This window comes from Pteropus alecto, unplaced genomic scaffold, assembly GCF_000325575.1.
Source record: "Pteropus alecto unplaced genomic scaffold, ASM32557v1 scaffold125, whole genome shotgun sequence".
NCBI classification, from domain to species: Eukaryota; Metazoa; Chordata; class Mammalia; order Chiroptera; family Pteropodidae; genus Pteropus; species Pteropus alecto.
This window is the reverse complement of record NW_006436888.1, coordinates 4,685,117-4,705,791: the sequence shown is the minus strand read 5'-3', so window position 1 is coordinate 4,705,791 and position 20,675 is coordinate 4,685,117. Positions and strand designations below refer to the sequence as shown.

The following is a 20,675-nucleotide window of genomic DNA, read 5'->3' as shown; positions in this document are numbered from 1 at the left end:
CTATTCCCTGGCTGTGTGGACATTAAAGAAACGACTTAACCTGAGTCTCAGCTTACTCACCTGTAAAATGGGGATAACAGTAATATCTCCTCGTGGGGTACCATGGGGATCCTACGAGAGAATTTGCTGGCGTGCATGGCTCAGAACCCAGCTTTTCATCTTCATCCTCATCACCTCGCCCAGCTTTCAGGAGTCACAGGTCTGAGCTGAGTCATGGTGCCTTCGGAGCCCAGCTAGAGGGTGGCGATCACTAGGGGCCATTTTAGAGGCTTCCCTTTACACCCATACCTCGTATCAATGGGCTGGTAGGTGGGGACTTGGTTGTTCTGGAAAGTTCATGTCCTATGCACAGGAGAGACAGATGCTTCTCCAGCCCGACTGCTGCCCAGTTGCCCAGGAATGCTGGCCCAGTGTTTATAGATCTTCTAGTTTTTAAAGAAAGCGGGAGATCTAGATTTTTACAAAATTCTCAGGATTCATAAACATCATCAAGAGATTTTTTAAAAAAACAAAAAAACTATGAGTTGGGTTGGCCCCTAGCAACCCACGGAACACCTATGACCAAAGCATTTTAACCCAGACAGGGTGGCTTCTTTGTTCCCACTTGGGTAGAGGGCAAAGGTCACCCCGGGCTTAGGGGTGATATGAGGATGAGCACCCAGTGGTACTCAGTGTCTCTCTGGTCGCAGGGCAGCAGTTCCTGCAGGGACAATACCAGAGGTGGGTGCAGGTCCACCTCCAGGGCCTGCGAAGGGCCGCGTTCCGGGGCTGGCAGCAGGTGGCAGCTCGTCGGAGACACACGGTGGCCAGGTCAGAGCAGCTCCTACTGCAGAGGTGGGTGGGAGGGTGGGGGTCATCCTCACCCCCAGAAAAGCAGGGAGAGTGCTCAGGGGTTGGGAGGTTGAGTTGCCTCTACAGCTCTAGGGATGTCCAGGCTAGAGGCCTGGGACCTAGAAAACGGGGGGCATGAAGGGAGACCCCAGCCTGGAGCCATAGAGCCATGATTACCGACCTTCCATTATTTATCAGCTTTGTGTGGGAGGCGGGGATGGCAAGCCCCTCCCCCAACCCGATGCCCTGACCAGGTCCACCCTTCGGTTTCAGAGAATACAGTTAAGATGGGGAGATCACTCCTCAGACACCCACCATAGTATGTCCCAACAGCATTTGTTGCTTGAGGAGCCAGCACGGGGAACTGCACTGTATACAGTGGCCGAGAGTGAAATCTTAAATAGAGATGTTCTAGTAAAGCATGCATATAGTTCATTAATGCACATTTAAAAGCAGAGGGCACAAACGATGCTCCCTCCCACTACCAGGTACAAGCCTGCGCTCACTGACGGTGTTCCCACAGACCAGCGATTTCTGCGCTTTCGCATCTGAAGGGCGTGGACATCTTTTTTGGCCTCTAAGGGAGTGGAGGACCACGTTCCCCTCACTGACCTTCTGCCCTCCCCAGAGCAGGCTTTTGAGGGGAGGCTGGGGTGGCTGTCCCCCCAGAGGAGCTGGGACTTGAACCCACAGCTGCTGGGTTCCCAAGTGGCATCTGCTCCCAACTGGCATCTGCCCCCGAGCTGGAGTGCGTGGGCCAAGGCCCCAAATGAAAGCCAGCACATTCCTGTTACACATCAGTCCCTGCATTTTTAAGGCACAGGGTTGAGTAGGCAGAACCATGTATAACCTGTGAGACTGTGTGTGGGGGCGGGAGGGGGCGGGCGGTGGCAGGCGTAATTTTGAATACACGTGATTTCTGACTGTGACAGCAGCTGGGCCCTCCTCTGCTCCTGTTTTGCAGCCACTTCCAGGCCTGGCGTGGACTTGCGAGACGTGCGCGGACACTCCAGGCCCAGCAGCAAGCTTTCCAGGATGGCCTGCGGAGATGGGCACTGGGGGCTGCATTTGCCATGTGGCGCAAAGGCCGAGTGGCCACAGCTCGGGCACGAGAGCAGCGTATGGCCCGGGCCTCCATTGCCCACTGGAGAAGCCACGTGCAGGGGCGCCGGGTGGACAAGCAGCAGAGGAGGGCCCAGGCCCAGCAGGCCTTCGTAGCATGGCGAGAGGCCCTGGGCCGGTACTGCAAGGCCCGCCAGCCGCCAGAGGAGAGAGCTCAGGCCCAGGCCCAGGCCCAGGTGGCCCTGTGCTGGACGCTGTGGGTGCGTGAGTCCCGCCTACACCGGCTCAGCCAAGCCCACGCTGCCCGGAAGCTGAGTGCCAGGTAGGTGCCCATAGGCTGAGGGTAGCCCCACACGTGCTTCCACTTTGGGCCTTGAGCTCGTGTTTGGCAGGGGTGGGGGGTATTTGGTGACTGGTGCCAGGGCTCAGGAGGCTGGGGTGGTAGGGAGAGGTGATCCTGGTCATTGCAGCTAGTCCTGGGGTTAATTAAATCTCAGCTCTGTACTTCCCAGCTGTGTGACGACCCCTCTTGAGCAAGTCTAACTTTAAAAGTCAGAGAAAGATAACAGACCTGCCTTGCAGAGATAAGGGAATGCAAACATTCAGCAGAGCTCAGGGCCAGGGCCAGATGACACAGCAGGGGCTCAACAAACTGGCTTTCTTTTGAGAAAAGGGGAGGCAAAGCAGAGCTGGCAGGATGGCCTCTCTCTGTCCCCTAAACAGGATGCTTGTCCCTGCTGTGTGATATTCTGCTGCTCCGTGTCCCTTTCAGTCTTATTTTTCTGGCAGAAGAGCATGGCATGGACTGTACCTGGAGGTTACCTCCTGCAGGGTACTGGCCAGGGCTGGGGAGGGCTCCCTGCATCTGCCATAGAGTCCAGGCCCTGATGGCCTTGCGTGTGGGCTCCTCCCTCTCCCCCAGAGTCCTAGAGGCCTGGGCACGGTCGGCAGCCCAGGGCCGAGTCCAGCGGGTTGCCATTGCCCAGTTCCAGCAGGCCGGGCTCAGGCTCCTCCTGCAGACCTACTGGGCTCAGTGGAGGACAGCGCTGCTCAGAGTGTGGCTGGAACCTCGGGTGGAGGAGGCCAGCACAGCCCATCCCAGGCCCAAGGCCCATCTCAGGCACCAACCTGGACTGGCGGGCAAAGGACACCTCCTTGTGCTGATGGATGCTGCAGCCCCGTGGAAGGTGAGGTAAGGCCCAGGTGGGGTAAGAAGTCCAAAACTGACCTGAGGGCCAATGGCCTCAGCATCAGCTTGTTTCAGCCCATGGTGGCGAGCAAGGCTGGATGCTTCTCTAGGGCCCCAATAGCCTTGTGGACACCACCCCTATCTGGTTCTTGGACAACCTTCTGGCTCTGGAAGACAGCCAACTCCAGTACCTACCAGTCCAGCTCAGGTCCACTTCAAAGATGAATGCTGGGGTCACAGTCCATCACAGAGACAGACACCTAAACTCATTACATGTCATGGTACAGTCTAGAATCAAGCTAGGTACAGGGAGACAGTAGCCATTTTTTGTCAAGTTCTTTTTTTTTTTTTCTTATTGGAAAAATGAAACATCTTCATTACAGAAAAACCAAAAAATACAAATGAAAAAAATTTTTGCATCTCTCTCTACCCACAGGTACCTGCCAGTCCCTGTCCAGACCAGAAGCAGTCAGTTCTGATACTAGCAAATGGTGACAAGAGCTTGATGGCCTAGCAGGAAGGAAGAAACCATAATAAACATCCATGCACAAGAAGTGACATGGCAGTCCTGGGACATGTCATTATGAGACACACAGCCCGAGTTACTGGCAAAGCCACAGAGTATTCCTGAAGATGAACTGGCATCATCCCGAATCCTTTCAGAATGCCAGGACGTGTCTGATAGAGACTCGAGAGATGCTAAGAAAAAAGATTAAAGTGTTCTTTTCTTTAATGGAATTGAAAGGGACTAGCTTTGGTGATTTGCAGAATCCACATATTCACATATGTGGGGCTATGGCAACAGCACATGCTGGCGGCTCAGGGTATATTATTTCTAGATCTGTGTTCTAATTTTATTTTCAGAGTATGTTTATAAACACTTCCCAAAGGCAGGCAGGGGTCCCGCTTACTGATGGAGAAACGGGGACTAGTAGAGACCAAACATGCTGGGAATGGCAACTGGGGTGCTGAATTCCAGGCGCCTCCTTCCTACCACACAGACATGTGCCCGGGCAGCCCTCACCTAATGTCACGAGCAGGTCCTCTGCCATTTCATGGTGGCACAGAGTCCCGGAGAGGGCTGCCTGTCTGTACAGAGCAGAAGCTGGGGGCTGGGGATCTGGGGTCAGACCACTCCTGAGGGGTGGGGCCTTGGGCAGATGTCTTAACTTTGTACAGTTTAAGCGGGACAGTAATACCCACCTCACAGGCTCTACCTGGCACAGGTAAGCTCTCACCGAGCGGTAGCTATCATTGATTCGCCCCGCTGCTTGAGTCCCCAGACACGTGGGATGATGGGAAACAGGCAGTGGTGTGGGCCAATGGCCATATTGCTGTCAGGCACCTTCTCTGCCTCCTCTGGGAGCCTCAGGGCTCAAGGAGGAGATGCGGCCACGTGAACCATCCACCTGTGCACACATGAGCAGGAGGCCGCGCTACCGGTCAGGGGGATCCCACCAGGTCACCTGGGCCCCAGGAGGATTCAAGTTTTCCTCTCTGGTTGTTCCCTCAGACCCGCAGCTGCAGGCTACAGGCCACAGGGCCCATGCTGCCTGACCCAACACAGCACTACAGCCTCGGTGGACAGAGGAAGTGGAGAGAAACATCCTGGGCTCGGAGTAAGGAGACCTGCCCTGGGGACAGATCATGTTTCAAGTGCAGGGTTGAGACAGATGCCAGCCCTCAAGGGTCTGGAAATCAGCTCTGAGCTCCTTGGAGAATCGGACATGGACCTGTGCTTTCTCCACCAGTTTCCTCGTTTGGAATATCTCAAGCATTTTGAGAAAGTAATCAGATTTCTCCTGCCCCACCTGTCATTTCTCTGCGGGCAGGTGTGGTGGTAGGACAGCATGGTGCTTAACTCAAGCCCTCTTCGTTACGCTCAAGTTCCAGGAGCAGACTAAGGGAGAGTTTGCCTTCCTGAACGAATGTGTTAACCTGTTCTGACTCGATTCCCCATTCCAGGTGACAGAGCACCTCCCCTCTGTCCCGACATCCAGCTCTGGCTGCAGCGGCCTGGAAGCGCCAGCTGGACCCAAGGCTGGCCCCCTACAGCACCAGGAGAGGACCGCACCTCTGAGACCAGTGCCCTCAAGGCCCAAGGCCAGGTGGATAAGAGGCAGCTGGGGTAAGAGCAGCTGCATGGAGGAGGTGGGGTTGGGGGCCAGGGCTAGGGGCTTGCCTGAGCCTTAACCAGAGCTGGGCCCATCTGGCCAGGGCTGGTTACTGCAGGATCCTGGAGGAGCGAGACCAGGCCGGGGGCTCTGCCTTTTTCCCTGGCCATGAAGGGGTCATGATGCTCTTGGCATCAGGATACACACAGGGCCTCTCCCCCGCCCCAGGAAGAAATACTGGCAACACTGGCGCCTCGAGGCACTGCTTCGCCGGCTCCAGGGCGCCCAGCAGGCCAGGTGCCTGGCGGCGACATGGCAGTGCTGGGTAGATGCTCAGGGGACGGAGGAGCTGGCACGCACGCTGGTGAGTGGGGGCTGCTGGGGCGTGCAGGTACCCGAGGCAGCAGTGGGGCAAGTTCGGGGCCTGCTCATCAACTGTCCCCACAGCTCAGGCAGTGGCACCTGAGACGGGCTTGGCGAACTTGGCGGCAGCGGGTCGTGCAGCTGAGGGTGGCTCGGCGACTACACCAACAAGATGATGGCTGGGTCCTTTCTCAGGTATTTGGTGGGGCAGCCCCTGTCCCCCAGCGGTCCCCTCCGAAACCGACACTGTACCTAGACACTTCTGAGCTGTGACCCTCCCTGCTTGGCACCCCCAGGACGCCTTCATTTTCAGGGGAAGAGTCAGTTCAGTCAGAGAAAACAGCTTGGATGCTGGAACCCTTGATTTCGCTGGTAGCCACGTGCTCGGCCCAGTCTCACCTGTCACTCAGACTGGGAACGGGCTTGGCCTGTGGCACAGCTCCCGCTCATGCTGGATTGTGTAGGTGCAGGGTACGAGCGTCCCTTCTCTTATTTGCTCTCAGCATAGCTTCCCAGATCACAAGACAGATCTATTCTGAGCCCATGCATTTGGCCTGGGGCACGGCTGGCGGGCTGGCTGGCTGCCTGCCCGCCTGGGGCGGACAGAAGGAGCTGGGCACAGGTGTTAGTCTAGCAAATAAAGCACACACCCAGGAGGGAGCTAAATAACCTTTTCTTTCCTCTCCCTGATCCCAGGCCTTTGAGAAGTGGCACCAGAGCCGGGCAGCCAGGGGTCCGAGAAGGGGAGCTACCAGCAGTCCGAGACCCGCTGAGCAAGGCGGGCATCAGGAGTCCTGACAGCAGGCTGCAAGCTGCCCGAGCCCCTGCGTGTGAACGGGCTCGAGGCGGGACAGAGGGCCCAGGTGTAGCTGTGACTTGTTCCCACGGAAAGAAAAACAGAAGTGAGCCCGGCCTTCCCAAGGAAGGCACCATGCCCCACGTTCCAGGAACTGCAGGCTGTCAGGCCGTGGGGTGCTCACCTACGGCCTGGTGATGGAAGGGACAGCTCTGTCCTAGCCATTCCTCTTGCTCCGTCTCCCGTGAAGGCTGCCTCTCTGCCCCGGCCGGCCAGCCAGGAAGGAAGATGTGCTGACGACTGCATTCACCTCCCGTACCATCGGCCTGCTCTTTGGACCCCCTCCTTCCGCTGAGCCAGCAGGCAGGGGCAGGGAACAGCCTGTGTACATCTGCCGGTCACCGCCTGGACAGCAGGGCTTGAGGGCTGACTCTTGGGGAGCAGTGCCAGGCAGACTCAGGGATGGGACAGGCAGAGGGAGGGAGCAGTTGGCAGGAGGATGTCGCACCTAAAATACAAGCCATAAGTCCTGCTTGATCGAACCTCACCTTTGCCCTCGGGAACACGCAGCAAGGTATCTCTCTGTGGCCAGTGAAAAAAGAGAAGGCCAAGAACTTCATCAGTCACAAGGGTTCAGACACCTTGAACTCTTAGATTCTTTCTTGAGCCACCAGAATACAAAGACAGCTGTTTCAACATCAGTCACAAGGGTTCAGACACCTTGAACTCTTAAGAGATTCTTTCTTGAGCCACCAGAATACAGAGACAGCTGTTTCAGAAAGCAGCATCATCGAAAGGTAGAAACCCAGCTGAGCTCTCGGGTGGAAGGCAGCAAGAAATGCTTGTCATTAGGTTTCAGCCCCAGACCCACCCAGGGCAGGGCAGTGTCTGCTGCTTTAGTCACAGGCAGGAAGTGCCCAGCTGCCAACGTCTTGGAGGTGGAAGGGGGCAGCGCCTTCGACTTGCTCCAGCCTTTCCACACCTCCTCAAGTGCCTGCTGCCCGTGTTCGCTTTGTCTGTCCTTCACAGGCCCAAGTACAAGGTCACTGGCAGTCCCAGGCCAGCTCCTAGTGGCTGCCTGGTGCGAGGGCTCAGTCAGCAATAACCAGCCTCCTTCCCTTCTCAGGGAGGACAATACTCCACCCAGCACAGTCCTCTGCAGGATGGAGGTGCTCCTCACAAGAGAGCAAAACCTCCCAGCTCCGCAGGGAACACCAGGCTCTTGTGTGGGGCTCAGGTCCGGCCAGAGCCTGCAAGCCTCACACCAGTCTAGCTGCCATCATCATGTGGGAGAGTAGAGGCCAGGGCTTGGGGAGAAGTGAAAGAGAATGAGGGTCCCCAGAGAGCCAGGACTGGAGAGGAAGGCAGGACACAACCGGCCTACGCTAAGGATGTCAGTGCAGGGTCACGGAGCCTCCGGCTGCCTCTCATCCGAGCTGGGTGTGTTGAGAAGCTCAAATGTGTCTTCTAACACCTGCCACAAGCAGTTGTCCAGCGGAAAGTCATTGTCCACCAGGTTGACCAGGAAGTAGTTGTCGTGGATGTACTGGATGATGATCCGAGATGGCGACTCCTCATCATACAGCTTGCCCCACTGCTCAATCCACAGGGCGAAGGCTTCGTCCTGCACGTGCACGTGTACACGGGTACACGCAGACACGCAGGCAGATGCACGTGGCCAAGCACAGACACAGGCGCAAGCACAGAGACAGGGACACGTACGTACGAGGACACAGGCACACAGGGACGAACAGTCACAGACACACAGGCAAGGTTAACAGGGCTGCCCGTGGGCCGAGCTGTCATGTTCGGCACCACAAGAGCCTCCACCACAGCCCAACAGGACACATCCGGGAATAGAACAAGGTCCACTGCCAGTGCCACCTCCCATCCCCCAGCCCAAAAATAAACACTGTGATTCAGACTCGGTGTAGCCAGGAGGGCCTAGTCCGCCAGTCCTGGGGGCATGGCCTCCAGCCACACACTGGGGACCCAGTGATACCGCCTACCCAAAGTTTTGGAGGCGGGCAGGGCAGGCCAGGCCCCCTTACCTTCCAGAACATGAAGCTGACAGGATCCACCACCGTTGGCTGGATGATCTCTCGCCCAGGGAAGATGCCCCAAGTGACTGCGTTGGGCTGCAGCTCGGGGGCGTTGGTGATGTTTTCACCCTGGGGGGAGGTGCCGCGTAAGAGCAGGTGGGACAAGGACAACCGCAGCCCTCTGAGTACCCAGGGAGGGCTCTGGCCCAGGCCCCCACCTGCCCCACCCTCCAGCTCGCAGCTCTGCGAGCCCCGAACTGAGAAACCCAGACCCCGGCATGTCCTTCCTCCGCTCTCTGCTTCCGTCGGCTCCATATCCAGCGGCCCCACTTCCTTCCCCTCCAATCTGCCCCCCGTGCCTAACCCAGCCAGGCTCTCTCTGTTACCCCACTACCCTGAGGGCCTAACTTTAGTCTTCCCCAGGCCTATCAGCCATCAGCTGTCCACTGTGACCGGCCAAAAATAAAACACGGAGCCAAGCCACTGCACTGCTGGGAAAGGCTCCCTCCTGCCTTCAGAGAAAACCCAAATTCCAAGCAGGGCCACGGAGACCCCCGAGGCCCTGGCCCCTGCTTAACACTTCGGCCTCACTCTGACCCCGGTCGGCAGGGTCATCACAGGCCTGCAGCCGATGCCTTTGCTCACCCTCTGCCCTTTCCCAGGCATGCCGTCCTCCTCATCCTTAAAGATTCAGGCTACTCAGGAGCCTCCAAGAAGCCTTCTGTGACCTCATGGGATAGCCATCTGTCCCCTGGGTCCCCAGCATCCTATACTGAACTACTACTGTCCTAATTATCCACTGACGAGCCTCCCTCACTGGGCTGGGAGCTCTGAGTCCGTTCTGCACAAGGCTCGGCCGAGACCAGGCGCCCAGTGACTGCTAGGTGGGGGTGAACCGTGGGTGCCCTCGGCCGGGCGTGCTGGCCCCGCGAAGCCAGCTACCTTCACGTCCACGATGTGGTAGTTGACGCGCAGCGCGTACTTCCTCAGCACCTGCAGAAGCGCGTGCACCGTCTCGCGGGAGGCGAAGAACTCCAGGTAGGCCTGCGGGGAGGCAGGCACCGTCACGTAAGCCCGGGGCCCTGCCGGACACCTCCTCCGTGTGCTGCTGAGTGTGCTGTCCGTGCACAGCAACCCCAGTCAGATGCCTGCCCCCGACCGGCCGGGACGCGCAGCGCGTACTTCCTCAGCACCTGCAGAAGCGCGTGCACCGTCTCGCGGGAGGCGAAGAACTCCAGGTAGGCCTGCGGGGAGGCAGGCACCGTCACGTAAGCCCGGGGCCCTGCCGGACACCTCCTCCGTGTGCTGCTGAGTGTGCTGTCCGTGCACAGCAACCCCAGTCAGATGCCTGCCCCCTGCCCCCCAGGGAGGGCGGGACCCACGCGCACATGTGCGACAGGACACTTAAGGCATCGAGAATAGCGATGGCCACGCACGTCAAGTCATGCGCTGTGGGGCTGGCGAATACAAAAGCAAAGGGGAAGGGAGCAGGTACGTGAGGGACAGGTCCGACAGGTCTGAGGGACCTATGCCACCCCTCTTCCCACTGGTCACGGAAGGCTCCATGGAGAAGCCACTTCAGAAGCTATACGGGAGGTCCAGTCTGGCAAGCTAAGGCTGCGGAAGCTGCCTGCCACATTCTGTCCTCCCTACTCACTGTGAGGGCTGCTCTAGCACCAAGCTTATCGGGGATTAAGCTGGCTTTATTCAAACTCCTCTGCTATAATGCTTATAATACTGCAGGGTGGGCCCCATTATCCCTATTTCACAGATGCAGAAAGTTCAGGGAGGGTGAGCAACTGGGCTGCACTGATGGAAAGCAAGGGCTGGTCTTGAACCCAGGTCTTTCTAACTCCAGAGCCCAGGGGGTTCAGTTCAAATGCAACTGTAACTCCAGCGGCCCCAGCAGCATGGTGTCGTAACAGCTCCCGCTTAGAGAAAGCTTCCTATGTTCTTCCCACATGCTAAGCTTTATGTGCTCTGCCACGACTCATCCTCAGAACGTGATGTGATAATATACCCCCATTTCACAGACGAGAAAGCTGAGGCTCAGAGCAATCAGGGGACGGGCCACCCAGGGCTGCCTGACTTAAGGCGGGAGCTCCTGTCCACTCTGATGCACGGCCACTCAGCATGAAGAGCCCGCGCAGAGGAAGGCTTCCCTCTCCCTGTCTCTGGGGCTCCCAGGTACCAGTCAAGGCCGCACCTTCTGGAAGACATAACCCCCGCTGGGGCCCCAGCCCACAACCGGGTCAGAAGATGGCAACCCGTTGACGTTGGGCTGGGAGTTGATGGTGAGGATGCCCCGCCGATTCACTCGCAGCAGCTCCTCCTTCATCAGGCTGGTCTCGGCCGCCAAGGGCTCGTCATTCCACGGCAGGCAAGTGACCTGAGAGAGGGCGAGCCGGGTAGAGGCGGTGATCGGATCTGGCGCCCTGGGTCCCTCCGTCTTGTGGCCCCGTCAGAGACACAGCCTGTCTCTGCTCCCAGGTCACCCTTCTCCCGTTGCTGAGGCTCAGGGTGGTGAGTCCCAGCCCCACGGTGTGGTTCACAGGGAGACGAGGCGGGGGGACGAGAGCAGGACCCCGCCCTGGCACCACTCACTTTACAGCCCTTCTGGTTGGGCTCCCCCGAGAGGTAGCGGACGAAGACCTCGAAGACGCTTTCCTCGCTGGCCAGCTCCTCCCCCCACATCTTCAGCAGCTCTTCCCTTGGGGACTTGCTCTTCAGGTAGAAGAGGTAGTAGTCCTTCAGCTCCCCGAAGGCTGGCGAGGAGGAGTTGCCCCTAGGGGAGGAGTGGACAGGGCACTTCTGACCTTGGGCTCTGTACAGAGGGACAGCTGTCCCACGTGCCAAGGGGTTCAATCCTGTGAACCCTGGTCCTCACTGCACCAAGGGCTCGGCAGTAAAATAAACGTGACTGTCTGTGAGCAGGACTGTGTGCGGGGTGGTGTGTGGGGCTGCGTGTGGGCCCGTGTGCGGGCCTGTCTGCGAGGCTGTCTGCGAGGCTGTCTGCGGGCCTCACCAGCGGCCGTTGGGAAACTCATCCCATTCCTGGGTGCGGTAGATGTAGCTCTTTGGTCTGGAGGCCCAGAAGATGGGACGCACATCTTCCTCCCTGCGCTTGGGGTGGGCGCTGACAGCCCAGGGCAGGAGACGCCTGGATGAGAACAGAGACAGGAGGGGCGAGGAATAGGTTATGGGAGCAGGGTGGAGGGGGCGCCACTGAGCCAGGAACCCCAGGTGTGCCACTAGTCATGGTGCATGTGCCACTAGTCATGGCGCAGACACCCACCCCCCTACACCCCAGGGAGCCAGCACCTCTAGGGTGCACTCTTTGTGGCTTCTGATGTCCTTTCCCACTATTTTTTTTCCCCACAGCTCCTAGGCCTGAATTCGGGGCTACTGGCCTCACCTCGGGTCTTCGGTCCACATGCCCAGGCGCTTCAGCACCTCTGTGGTGGCCATCTCGCGGTTGAGGGTGTAGAAGTGGAGGCCCGGCACCAAGCCACTTGCCAGAAGCTTCTGGCACAGGCTTACGGCCTGCTCGATGCCGTAGTTGCGGATGGCAGCGTCGTTGTCCTTGATGGGCTCGATGACGTCCTTCATCTGCTGTGGCACCTCCAGCTTGGACAGCTTCACCAGCTGCCGAAGGGAGTGGTAACCCTGCCCGAGGACCGAGAGGGCTGTGGGGCCACCTCCCAACCCACTTCTCACCCTACTTATCCCTCTTCCCACCCCCCACAGGGCCTTCTGGACAACTGCAGCGTCACACAGTAACCCGGGAAAGTCAGACCACACTGGACGCAGATCCTTGCCTGGTCCTGCTCTTTCTATTCTGCAGAAAGCAGCAGCTGCCCTGGCCATCCCCGCCACTGCTCTGAGCCAGCCCTTTGGCCCCCAGATTATTTATTGATGGTGAGGTCATCCGCCCCAGTGGCTCCCCAACCTCACGGATCATCAGAATGACCTGCGAAACTTCCATAATGTACTAATTCCCAGGCCCCACCCCAGATCTCCTGAAATCAGAACTTCTAGGCATGGGATCGGGAAATCCATCTTTTGAACAAGCTTACCAAAGAATTCTGATGACAGCCAAGTTTGGGAAACACTGATTTAACCAAAAATTATAATTAAAGTCATAATTCCTTGTAGTGACATTTGTCAGTAAGCCAAAGTACAACAAACTCCTCCAACAAGTACGGCTACTATTTTGTGGGGAGAAATTATAGCTAACCAAAATGGGGTGGAGAGACATCATTTTGCAAGGAGCATCTGCCGGGAAATCCAATAAGTGTCAAAGAACTTTACCGTGAACTCAGCACCTCACCCCACGGCCCTGGCCTGTGCTGGCACGGGGGGTGGAATGAGTCCATTAGCCCTCCTGGGACCCTCACCTGAATAGGAAAGATTCCAGGAAGGATGGGGCAGGTAATGCCTATCTCGGAGCAAGCCTTAACAAAATGGAAGAATGTGTCAGCCTCAAAGAAAAGCTGGGTGATGATGAAGTCGGCTCCTGCAGATACCTTCTCCTTCAAGTACTTCAGGTCGGCCTCAAAGCTCCCTGCGTCGGGGTGGCCTGTGGGGTAACCTGCCAATAGGGATGACAGTAGGGAGAGGCTGGCTCCACCTACTCAAGGTGAGTATGAAGAAACCAGAGAGCTGGGAACAGAGAGTTCTCCGCCTCTGGGGTCCCAGACTCATACCTGCCTACACCACCGCGCGGACAAGCTGAAATGGTGAGCAGCTGGGCTCACGATGGAAGCTTCTGGCAAGTGGCTTGGTGCCGGGCCTCCACTTCTACACCCTCAACCACGAGATGGCCACCACAGAGGTGCTGAAGCGCCTGGGCATATGGATCAAAGACCCTTGGAGATGACCTTGAGTGAGAGGTGGCTTAGAGCCACCCTCCCCAGAGGGGAGGCAGATTGCTCCAAACTCCCCACGCTGTCCTGCCTTGTGTCCCTTGCAATCAGCCAGGCAAATCAGGCCTGCATTTGTGGCCACGGAAAAGAGAAAATGCTACATTCAGCACTGGTTGGACAGCATTTGGGGTATTGGGCTTGACTCTAGGCCAGGGGTCCCCAGCCCTCAGGCTGCGGACCAGTACTGGTCTATGGCCTGTTAGGAACTGGGCCACACAGCAAGAGGTGAGAGGCAGGCAAGGAGCGGAGCTTCATCTGTATCTGCGGCCGCTCCCCAGCGCCAGCATCACCGCCTCAGCTCCATCTCGGATCCTCAGGCATTAGATTCTCACAGGAGCACCGGTCCCCAGTGCCAGAAAGGTTGGGGACCGCTGCTCTAGGCACTGTATTAAAGCAGTGCTTTTAACATTAAAGTTACTCAGAGACCCAAGAGAGTGAAAAGTCAGACACCCCACTACACAAGAACTAAAGAAAGCAGAGCTGTTTTGCTTGACGAAAAGAATAAAGAGAATCCAGCAACTATTTCTAAATGGCCAAAGGCCCATCATGTGGAAAAAAGGGTTTACCTTAGTCAAGTTCCTTATTAGTCATATTCTGTGATACTTCTGATGGCAGAACCGGGATCAGTTTCAGAGGCCTGACAAAGGACCGAGCAGTCCCACAAAATAACAAGTTCCTGGGACGTAAAACCTTTGGGGCAGCCAGGATGCCCATGTGCTGAGGGCACCAAGATGGATTCCAAAACTGGCTGGGAGGTGGGAGCAGCCGTTCCCCGGGCTCCTCGCTAGCTCCAGGAACTCGGTGACTGCTTCCCTAAACAACTGAACTCACGTGGCCAGGCACGCGCAGGAAGGCCATAGGCCTTAGTAAAACTGCAGGCAGAGCACTGGCTTCCTCCGCCTGAGCGCAGGGCAGGACCCTGAGCCAGGAAGGGGACAGACCTGAGACTCAGACCACTGGAAGTCACATGCTTTGCCGTGACAAGTCAGTTTCCGTTAAGAAACCCTGAGTCATCAAAAATGGGTGTAAAACGATTGTTTTAAGGGATGAGGGGTGGAAAGATTAAGCACCAGAATTTTATACTTTCAATAACAAGGCTGTTTTTCCAGTAGGAACTTCAGAAACAAAGAGGTCTTCATGGCTGAAACGCGAAGGCTATAAAACCTCAGTATCACCGAGCGGATCTAGTGTTTGCTCATGTTCAGATTCTCCTCTGCTCACCGTCTCCTCTTGCTGCCGTGGCCAGCTGAGTGCTTCCCAATCCACTGACCCTCACTCTCACCCACTTTACAATGAGCGATGCTCCAGACCACAGTGACTGTGTGCGCACAGGGCTGCTGGTTCCCACTCCTGACCATCGAATGCCCACTGCGCACGTGCACATCTCCCACCTCACTGGCTGTACTGTTACCTAATTCTCCGTCAGGGCTGCCCAGACTCGTCCACCCAAACACCCCTGTTTTCTGACAAAAGTTGAAATGTCCACAGGACCTGGCACTAAGTCCAAAGTCACGCGCAACAAGTAAGCTCCTTGAAACCACATGGCTTATTTTTTTTAATCCAGATCATTTTGATACATTACTCCATAAGGTAGCCGTGTTTGTTTAATATGCTTTCCCGCCCCAAATCTGAGAAAAACTGTCATGCCGAGAAGACGTGGCTAGGAATCCCCAAACTCTTGAGTCCCTGGCACACACAGCCTCACCATACCTGAGCCTCTCTGCTTGAGAAGCTGGAAGCCCCACCCCCACGAGCGGGGGAAGGAGGGAAGGCCGCCCCATCCGTTTGTTTCTAGCAGGTAAACCTTGCCTCCTGGCTGGAGCAGACAAAACAAGAGTTGAGCTGATCTAATTCCCTCTTGAGAATTTGGACTTACATTGAGACCTGTCAATCGGTCTGCGCTATTGGCTGGAACTGACCATGTGTACTCAGAAGCAGGAGGCAGAGATGCGCGATTCTGTGGCTCCAGAGAGAATGAGGGACGACCTTGGTGTCTGAGGTTTCTGACTGCTTCCTGGTTCCGGTGCCTAGTGGGATCTGGTACCGTTTCCTAACCTTGGGTTCTGAGACTCCCTGCCCCACGAAACCTTAATAAATATCTCTCCTTTGTTTTACAGAAGAATAGGCTGGGAAGCAGGCTAGAGAGTGAAATGGCAGAGAAACAAAAACTTAAGAGGTGGTGGCAGCCTAGGCAAGTGGCAGATGACACTGTATAATTCACCTAGGCACCACCCTCGTCCGGCACAGGCTCAGGCCCCTCGTGCACTGGGTTACTGGACCGTAAACTGAATATGGCTGAGCTCTCTGTGCCTCTCTGGGCATCTCATTCCTTCCTCTCTGTCTCTACCCACTGGGACGCTCCAGCCACTCACCTGCCACACAGATGTCAAAGTAGTCACCAAACTCGCTGCGGATATGCTTCACCAAGTCTGCGGCGTGGCAGAAGCCTCCTTCCTCCTCCTCCCACTGGTCACCTATGGGGTCTGCACAGCGGGTGGGGATCAGTCACTGGGACTCGCCTGATCACCAGGTAGTCCCTCCTCCCTACCCCTAAGCCCGGACGTGAGCACCTGAAAGGTGCTCATATTATTCCAGATGGTGCCTCCTCTTCCTGGCACAGCACCGGTAAGCAGTGGGAGGGAAGAGAGCACCCAGCCTGTCAGGTGTTTACCAAGCACGACTCTGTGGGTGCTGTGCTGGTGGCACTAGTCATTTAGTCTGGGGCGTCTAAGATCCGCCCCCCAAACCCAGGGATGTCCCAGCATCCTCATCCAACCCCACGGCTCATCTCCCACCCTCCCGGGAGAATTTTCTACTCATCTCGAGTGAGAAGTGGTCTTGCAGTGGGGAGCACAAGGCCACAAGATCCCAACCAACAGGCTCCCTCTTCCCACACTTGTGGCCCGATGACAACAGATGCCAGAGAAGCTATTTTTTCACTCCTAGGACAAATGCCAGGACTACGCTCTTTGGACCAAGGGCTGGGTGCGACCAGGGATCGGTGAAGATATGTGTAGCCGGGCAGAGGGTTATTAGGTACCGGCTGCATCCACGGCTCAACTATGACTCTCGCTCTGCAGTGCCCACGGTTCTCCCTGCCCACAATGCCTATTGATGCTACTGGCAAGGATGGGACCTGGAGAAAAGGAGCATTTCAAGGACAGAAGAGGCCTTAGGGAAAGCAAGACCCAAGACCCCAGAGGGCAGAGTGTCGGCTCCATACCTCCCCTCAACGCCAAGATGTTCTTCAGGCCCAGCCGCTTGGCCTTGTGCAGATGGCCTGTGATCTCCTCCCGGCTCTGATGGCAGCAGGTCATGTGCAGGATGGTCTCCAGGCCACAGTAGTTCACGGCAGTGCTAGCGATCACCATGGAGGAGGTCTCCTTGTCTGAGCCAGGGTCTCCTGCTGGGTGCCAGGTCACGTCTATGAAGAGGGGGCCGCCTGCCCCCATCCGGTCAAACCTGTAGGGAATTTCTTTCTAAAGAGGGGCCCCTGGGGGCATGCCGCCCTTCACTGCCTTCCCCTGGGGTCGGGGACACACAGAAGCATCGTAGCGGGGTGGAATCGGATTGACCTACCTTCCTATCCTGGCTGTGCGATCTTGGGAAAATTACTTAACCTCTCTGAGCCTCAGTGTCCTCACTTCCACAGTGTGACAGGGAACAGTAGCCACTTCATAATAACACTATGGGAATACTACGCTAGATGGCCCCACGGCTCTTAGGACAGTGCCTGGCACACAGTGAGCTGCTATTATTGTGATTACTCTTACTGAGGAAATAACATATAACAACAACGCAGCGATTCTGTGCGAGAGCAGCACTTCAGACCTCTCGAAGTGCTTGTATATTTATTATCTTGGGGGGAGTTAAGACGTTTCGATGGCTAAAGGTCGGGACCCCTCAGAGTGGTAAGCAGGGCCTTATTCTAGGAACAGGAGAAAAGAAGGTCCGCAGACATAAGTTTCTTTCATGCTGCCCCTCCCCCCAGTCCTGGTGCAGCAGCCAAGAGTCCTACAGAGCAAGGCCACAGTTCAGGAACTAGACTCAAGAGGCACGGGTGTGCACATGCGCACTGTGCTACGAGCTCGAACATGGTGTATTTAAACATCCTTCCTTGCGCTTTAAGCTTCAAACCTTGGGAGTGAAATATGAGAAGTGCAAATGGTAGAAAGCATAAACTTTAAAAAAGGAACTGCGATTCGTAAAGTGTTAACGTAATCCAGTTGGCATTTCTAGATTTCAAGAGGCAAAAATCCAAATTCCTAACTTGCTGAAAATGTTCTCTAAACTGCGGCTTTGTGACTTCCTAAACTGTACTCATGATCCAGTTCTGCCAAAGAATGTAGTCTGAGAGAATCAACATTTTTAACCCATTGAACAGTGTGGCTAAAAATCCAGATGCTTGGGGGGACTTTTAAAGAAAACTGAGAAGCTGCAGATCAAATGACCAACCCTGTCTTTATTTACTCTTGTCCGCCCGCTCCGGCTGCCTTTTTCTTCCAGGTCAAAGTGGCCCTGCCCCAGGACTGACAGTTCACCTTCTTCCTCTCCTCCCCCACTCGCACCCCCTAATCTGGCCCTAGTCCTTAACCTCACATCAACTCACCTCGAGATGAGATTGACAGCTCCCTGAGCAGTCCGAGGAGGAAAGAACTCTAGGGAGAACCATTTGTCACCAGATTCCATTCTCCGCCTCATCTTCTCCTTGAGTCTCTCATGCCGCTCGGGGTCCAGGCCAGGTGTGGAACATCTCGAACTATCCTTGGAGCTCTCACCGCCACTGCCGCTGCCCTCCGAGCGGAGGTTGAGGCTGCCATGCCCTCCGGGTTCGTTCACCATGGCCGAGTTTCTGCCGTACAGGATGGGGACAGTGGGAGTCAGAGGGCAGGAAGCCAGGCCCCGTAAGGGTGCGGTCAAGTGAGAGAGGTGCTGCATTCCCACACGCGGAAAAGGCACTGGGGGTGAGAGAGACAGCCCCCCACCCACTGGCCCCACACACCACAGCTACAACTGTGCGCTGTCAAAGCTTTTCCCTCCGCTGCTGCCTGGCTCCCTGCATGACAGCCCCCGCCCGGCATGGCAACATGCTCCTTCGGCCCATGGATCTTCAGTGACAGCTACCTGATGGAGGGTGGCACAGAGAACCTCATGCTGCCGGCCTCCCAGGCCTGCTTTCCCAAGGAGGGGCAGCGGTGCCGGGCTGGGAGGACCTGGGGTTTTGGATAGTCCATCTCTGCCAGCTTAGACCCAAAACAGGCTGGGAAGAAACAGAGGAAACTTCTCCAGCGGGTGTGTCTCAAATAGGCGGAGCTGTGACAAAGGAAGAGTTTAGAGCTGGAGCTGGGGCCTGCGCAAAAGGGAAGGTGGGGCGGGGGCAAAGGCCTCCAGGCGAGAGGGAGGGCTGAGGCTCCAGCTGTAGAGAAGGCAGATGGAAGGAGGGGGAACTCGGGCCACAGACTGCAGGGGTTGGCGGAGATGAGGCCAGACGTTCGGGGTCACTGGATCACTCTCCAAAGAAGGAAGAGCTCAGCCTGGCCCTGCCTGGAACATCTCCTGTTACTTAGAACAATTCGCGTGCAGGATGGAAGGGGTGAGGGCTTGACAAAGCAGCCAGACTTCTCCTGAGTTCACGCTACTCCAAAAACACCATGTCATGGGTTAGAACTTGACACTGGCTGGGTTCCAAAAGTAGCCAGACCCAAGTTTAGTAAGGGCATGAGTTTCTGTCCAACTCAGAACAAAGGCTGCCTTTCAGGAACACCACCGCTTGCATACACCGCTGAAGTCAGTTAATGACAGTGACCGCACAGCCACAACATCCGAAGTCCCGAGCCGTGCTAACCACAGGCGGGCTCACGGAGGGCAGTGCCTTTGAGCACTTTGGTGGGAAAAACAAGAAAAATACTTCAAAACTAAACAAAACACTACTCTTGCCCAGCAATGTACAAACACACAGTACTGAAAATCTGGTGTGTGGTGACATGGGATCTAGAGGAACAACCAGGCCAAGTTCATTCCTCTCAGGAAATAGCCACTGCTAAGCCAGCGTTCCTAACCATGTTGGGGTTCTAGAGTCTTGAAAAACTGATGAAATCCACTGCTTCTCTCTCCCCAACACACAAAGTGCACGTAACACACAATGACGCATCCAAAGTCAAGGAGTCGAGACAAAACTAAGAACGTTTGTGTCAACACTTCCTCCCCCTGGGGATGCCCGTTTTGATTTTGACCTAAAACTCTAGCTTCTCAGGGAGAATGGCCACTGGGAGTGAGAAAGGGAATAGTGTGGATAGCGGCTGCACTGGCCTTTCTCAGGAATTCAATGGAGTACCAAGGAACTGTCTGCCGGAACAAAACCAGGAGAGGGGGAGGAAGCGGAACCACCTACAAACCACACCGCTTTTTACTTACTGAATTCCTGGGATGTGCCAGCCCGTGCCCTCTTTCAACCCTTCTTCCTTGTGTCACTCCTTATCCATTTTAAGCTGGGCTCCCATAGCGCCCTGGGTTGTAATTGTGGGTTCGCAGGTTTGTCTCCCTTCCTTCCACCCAGTTCCCTGAGACCAGGTCGGTATCCTGCCTGTGATAGGTATCCCGGTATTCCGGTGGCTGGCACAAGGTAACAAGAGCCAGCACTAAGCGCCAAGGGTCAGGCGCTGTCACTCGGTTCTCAAAATAACCCTCTGCCATTTACTGAGCACTTACTTAATCGGTGCCAAGCACTGAGCAGTGCGGGGATACGGTGCCCACCACTCCTAGGAGACAGAGGTGGGCACCTGTGCGTAGCCCGACGCTGTGGGCACCGGGGACAGCAGCGCCAGCGGCCCACGTCTCTTCTCCAGATGGACAGCACGGAGGCAGGTTTAAATGACTGGAGCCAGAAAAACCCCTCTGGCGCCCAGGTGGCTCGAGGGCCGCGAATCGGGTCACTGGGTCACGGGGACGCGGAACGAGGCCCAGTCCCAGAGGCGTGGGTCGCCCCCCGCCCCCGCCCTCCCGGCCTCCGTCAAGGCCGGAGGCCGACAGTGAGTCTTCGCTTCGTGGTTAGGAGTCGCTGGGGGTGGCAGCCATTGGGTGTTACACTAGTTCTGCGGATGAAGCGCCCAGAGGGGGCAGAGAGGCAAGGCGGCCTCCGCTGATGTCCACCCACAGGCAAGTCCCCGCCTCAGGTGGTGGTCCCCAGATGCTGGGTCGTTCCATCCGGTAACCCCAGGCCTCGCCATCACTCACCCTGCTGTCGCAAGTGACTCAGAGCGCGCACGAGCCGCAGCTGCGCGGTCGCCGTGGGGACGCGTGCGGATGGGGCGGGGCGCGCAGGGGAGGTGCACCGCCCCGGAGTCTGTTGCTAAG

The 20,675-nt window shown here is 56.5% G+C and overlaps 2 protein-coding genes across 9 annotated transcripts in view; one reads left to right on the top strand and one right to left on the bottom strand.

Annotated features, from left to right (window-relative positions):
• The window catches only part of CUNH1orf167 (chromosome unknown C1orf167 homolog), a 17,387-nt gene extending 10,490 nt beyond the window's left edge, over positions 1 to 6,897 (top strand). Inside the window, 8 exon segments of the mRNA XM_025048526.1 lie at positions 690 to 834; positions 1,796 to 2,215; positions 2,816 to 3,080; positions 5,202 to 5,357; positions 5,359 to 5,828; positions 6,024 to 6,030; positions 6,256 to 6,324; positions 6,326 to 6,897. Coding sequence (XP_024904294.1) covers positions 690 to 834; positions 1,796 to 2,215; positions 2,816 to 3,080; positions 5,202 to 5,357; positions 5,359 to 5,828; positions 6,024 to 6,030; positions 6,256 to 6,324; positions 6,326 to 6,553 — 1,760 coding nt within the window. The 3' untranslated portion in view covers positions 6,554 to 6,897.
• A 155-nt stretch (positions 6,898 to 7,052) lies between these two features.
• On the bottom strand, positions 7,053 to 20,671 carry MTHFR (methylenetetrahydrofolate reductase). Of its 8 annotated transcripts, XM_025048601.1 has the most exons (14): positions 20,031 to 20,623; positions 19,737 to 19,934; positions 18,447 to 18,635; positions 17,932 to 18,174; positions 16,546 to 16,784; positions 15,695 to 15,805; positions 12,795 to 12,988; positions 11,813 to 12,063; positions 11,423 to 11,557; positions 11,002 to 11,182; positions 10,604 to 10,786; positions 9,340 to 9,441; positions 8,407 to 8,526; positions 7,053 to 7,979 (listed from the first exon to the last, which is right to left on the bottom strand). In XM_025048601.1, the coding sequence occupies exons 3-14, from the start codon at positions 18,554 to 18,556 to the stop codon at positions 7,761 to 7,763; spliced, it is 2,088 nt and encodes a 695-aa protein (XP_024904369.1). In that variant the 5' UTR covers positions 18,557 to 18,635; positions 19,737 to 19,934; positions 20,031 to 20,623; the 3' UTR covers positions 7,053 to 7,760. The 8 variants fall into 8 exon arrangements, with proteins under 8 accessions (XP_024904369.1, XP_024904371.1, XP_006914410.1 ...); XM_025048603.1 differs by lacking the exon at positions 19,737 to 19,934 and having other exon boundaries at positions 7,080 to 7,979; positions 20,556 to 20,634; XM_006914348.3 differs by lacking the exon at positions 19,737 to 19,934 and having other exon boundaries at positions 7,080 to 7,979.
• Between the last annotated feature and the right edge of the window lie 4 nt (positions 20,672 to 20,675).

What these genes read in the sequence shown, in the direction of transcription:
- MTHFR (XM_025048603.1), bottom strand. Translation starts at nt 18,556, where the DNA reads ATGGACTATCCAAAACCCCAGGTCCTCCCAGCCCGGCACCGCTGCCCC. An exon ending in CATCTTGGCGTTGAGGGGAG is followed by an intron (nt 15,806 to 16,545) that starts GTATGGAGCCGA and finishes CCCGCTGTGCAG; the next exon opens with ACCCCATAGGTGACCAGTGG. An exon ending in ATGTGGACCGAAGACCCGAG is followed by an intron (nt 11,558 to 11,812) that starts GTGAGGCCAGTA and finishes GTTCTCATCCAG; the next exon opens with GCGTCTCCTGCCCTGGGCTG.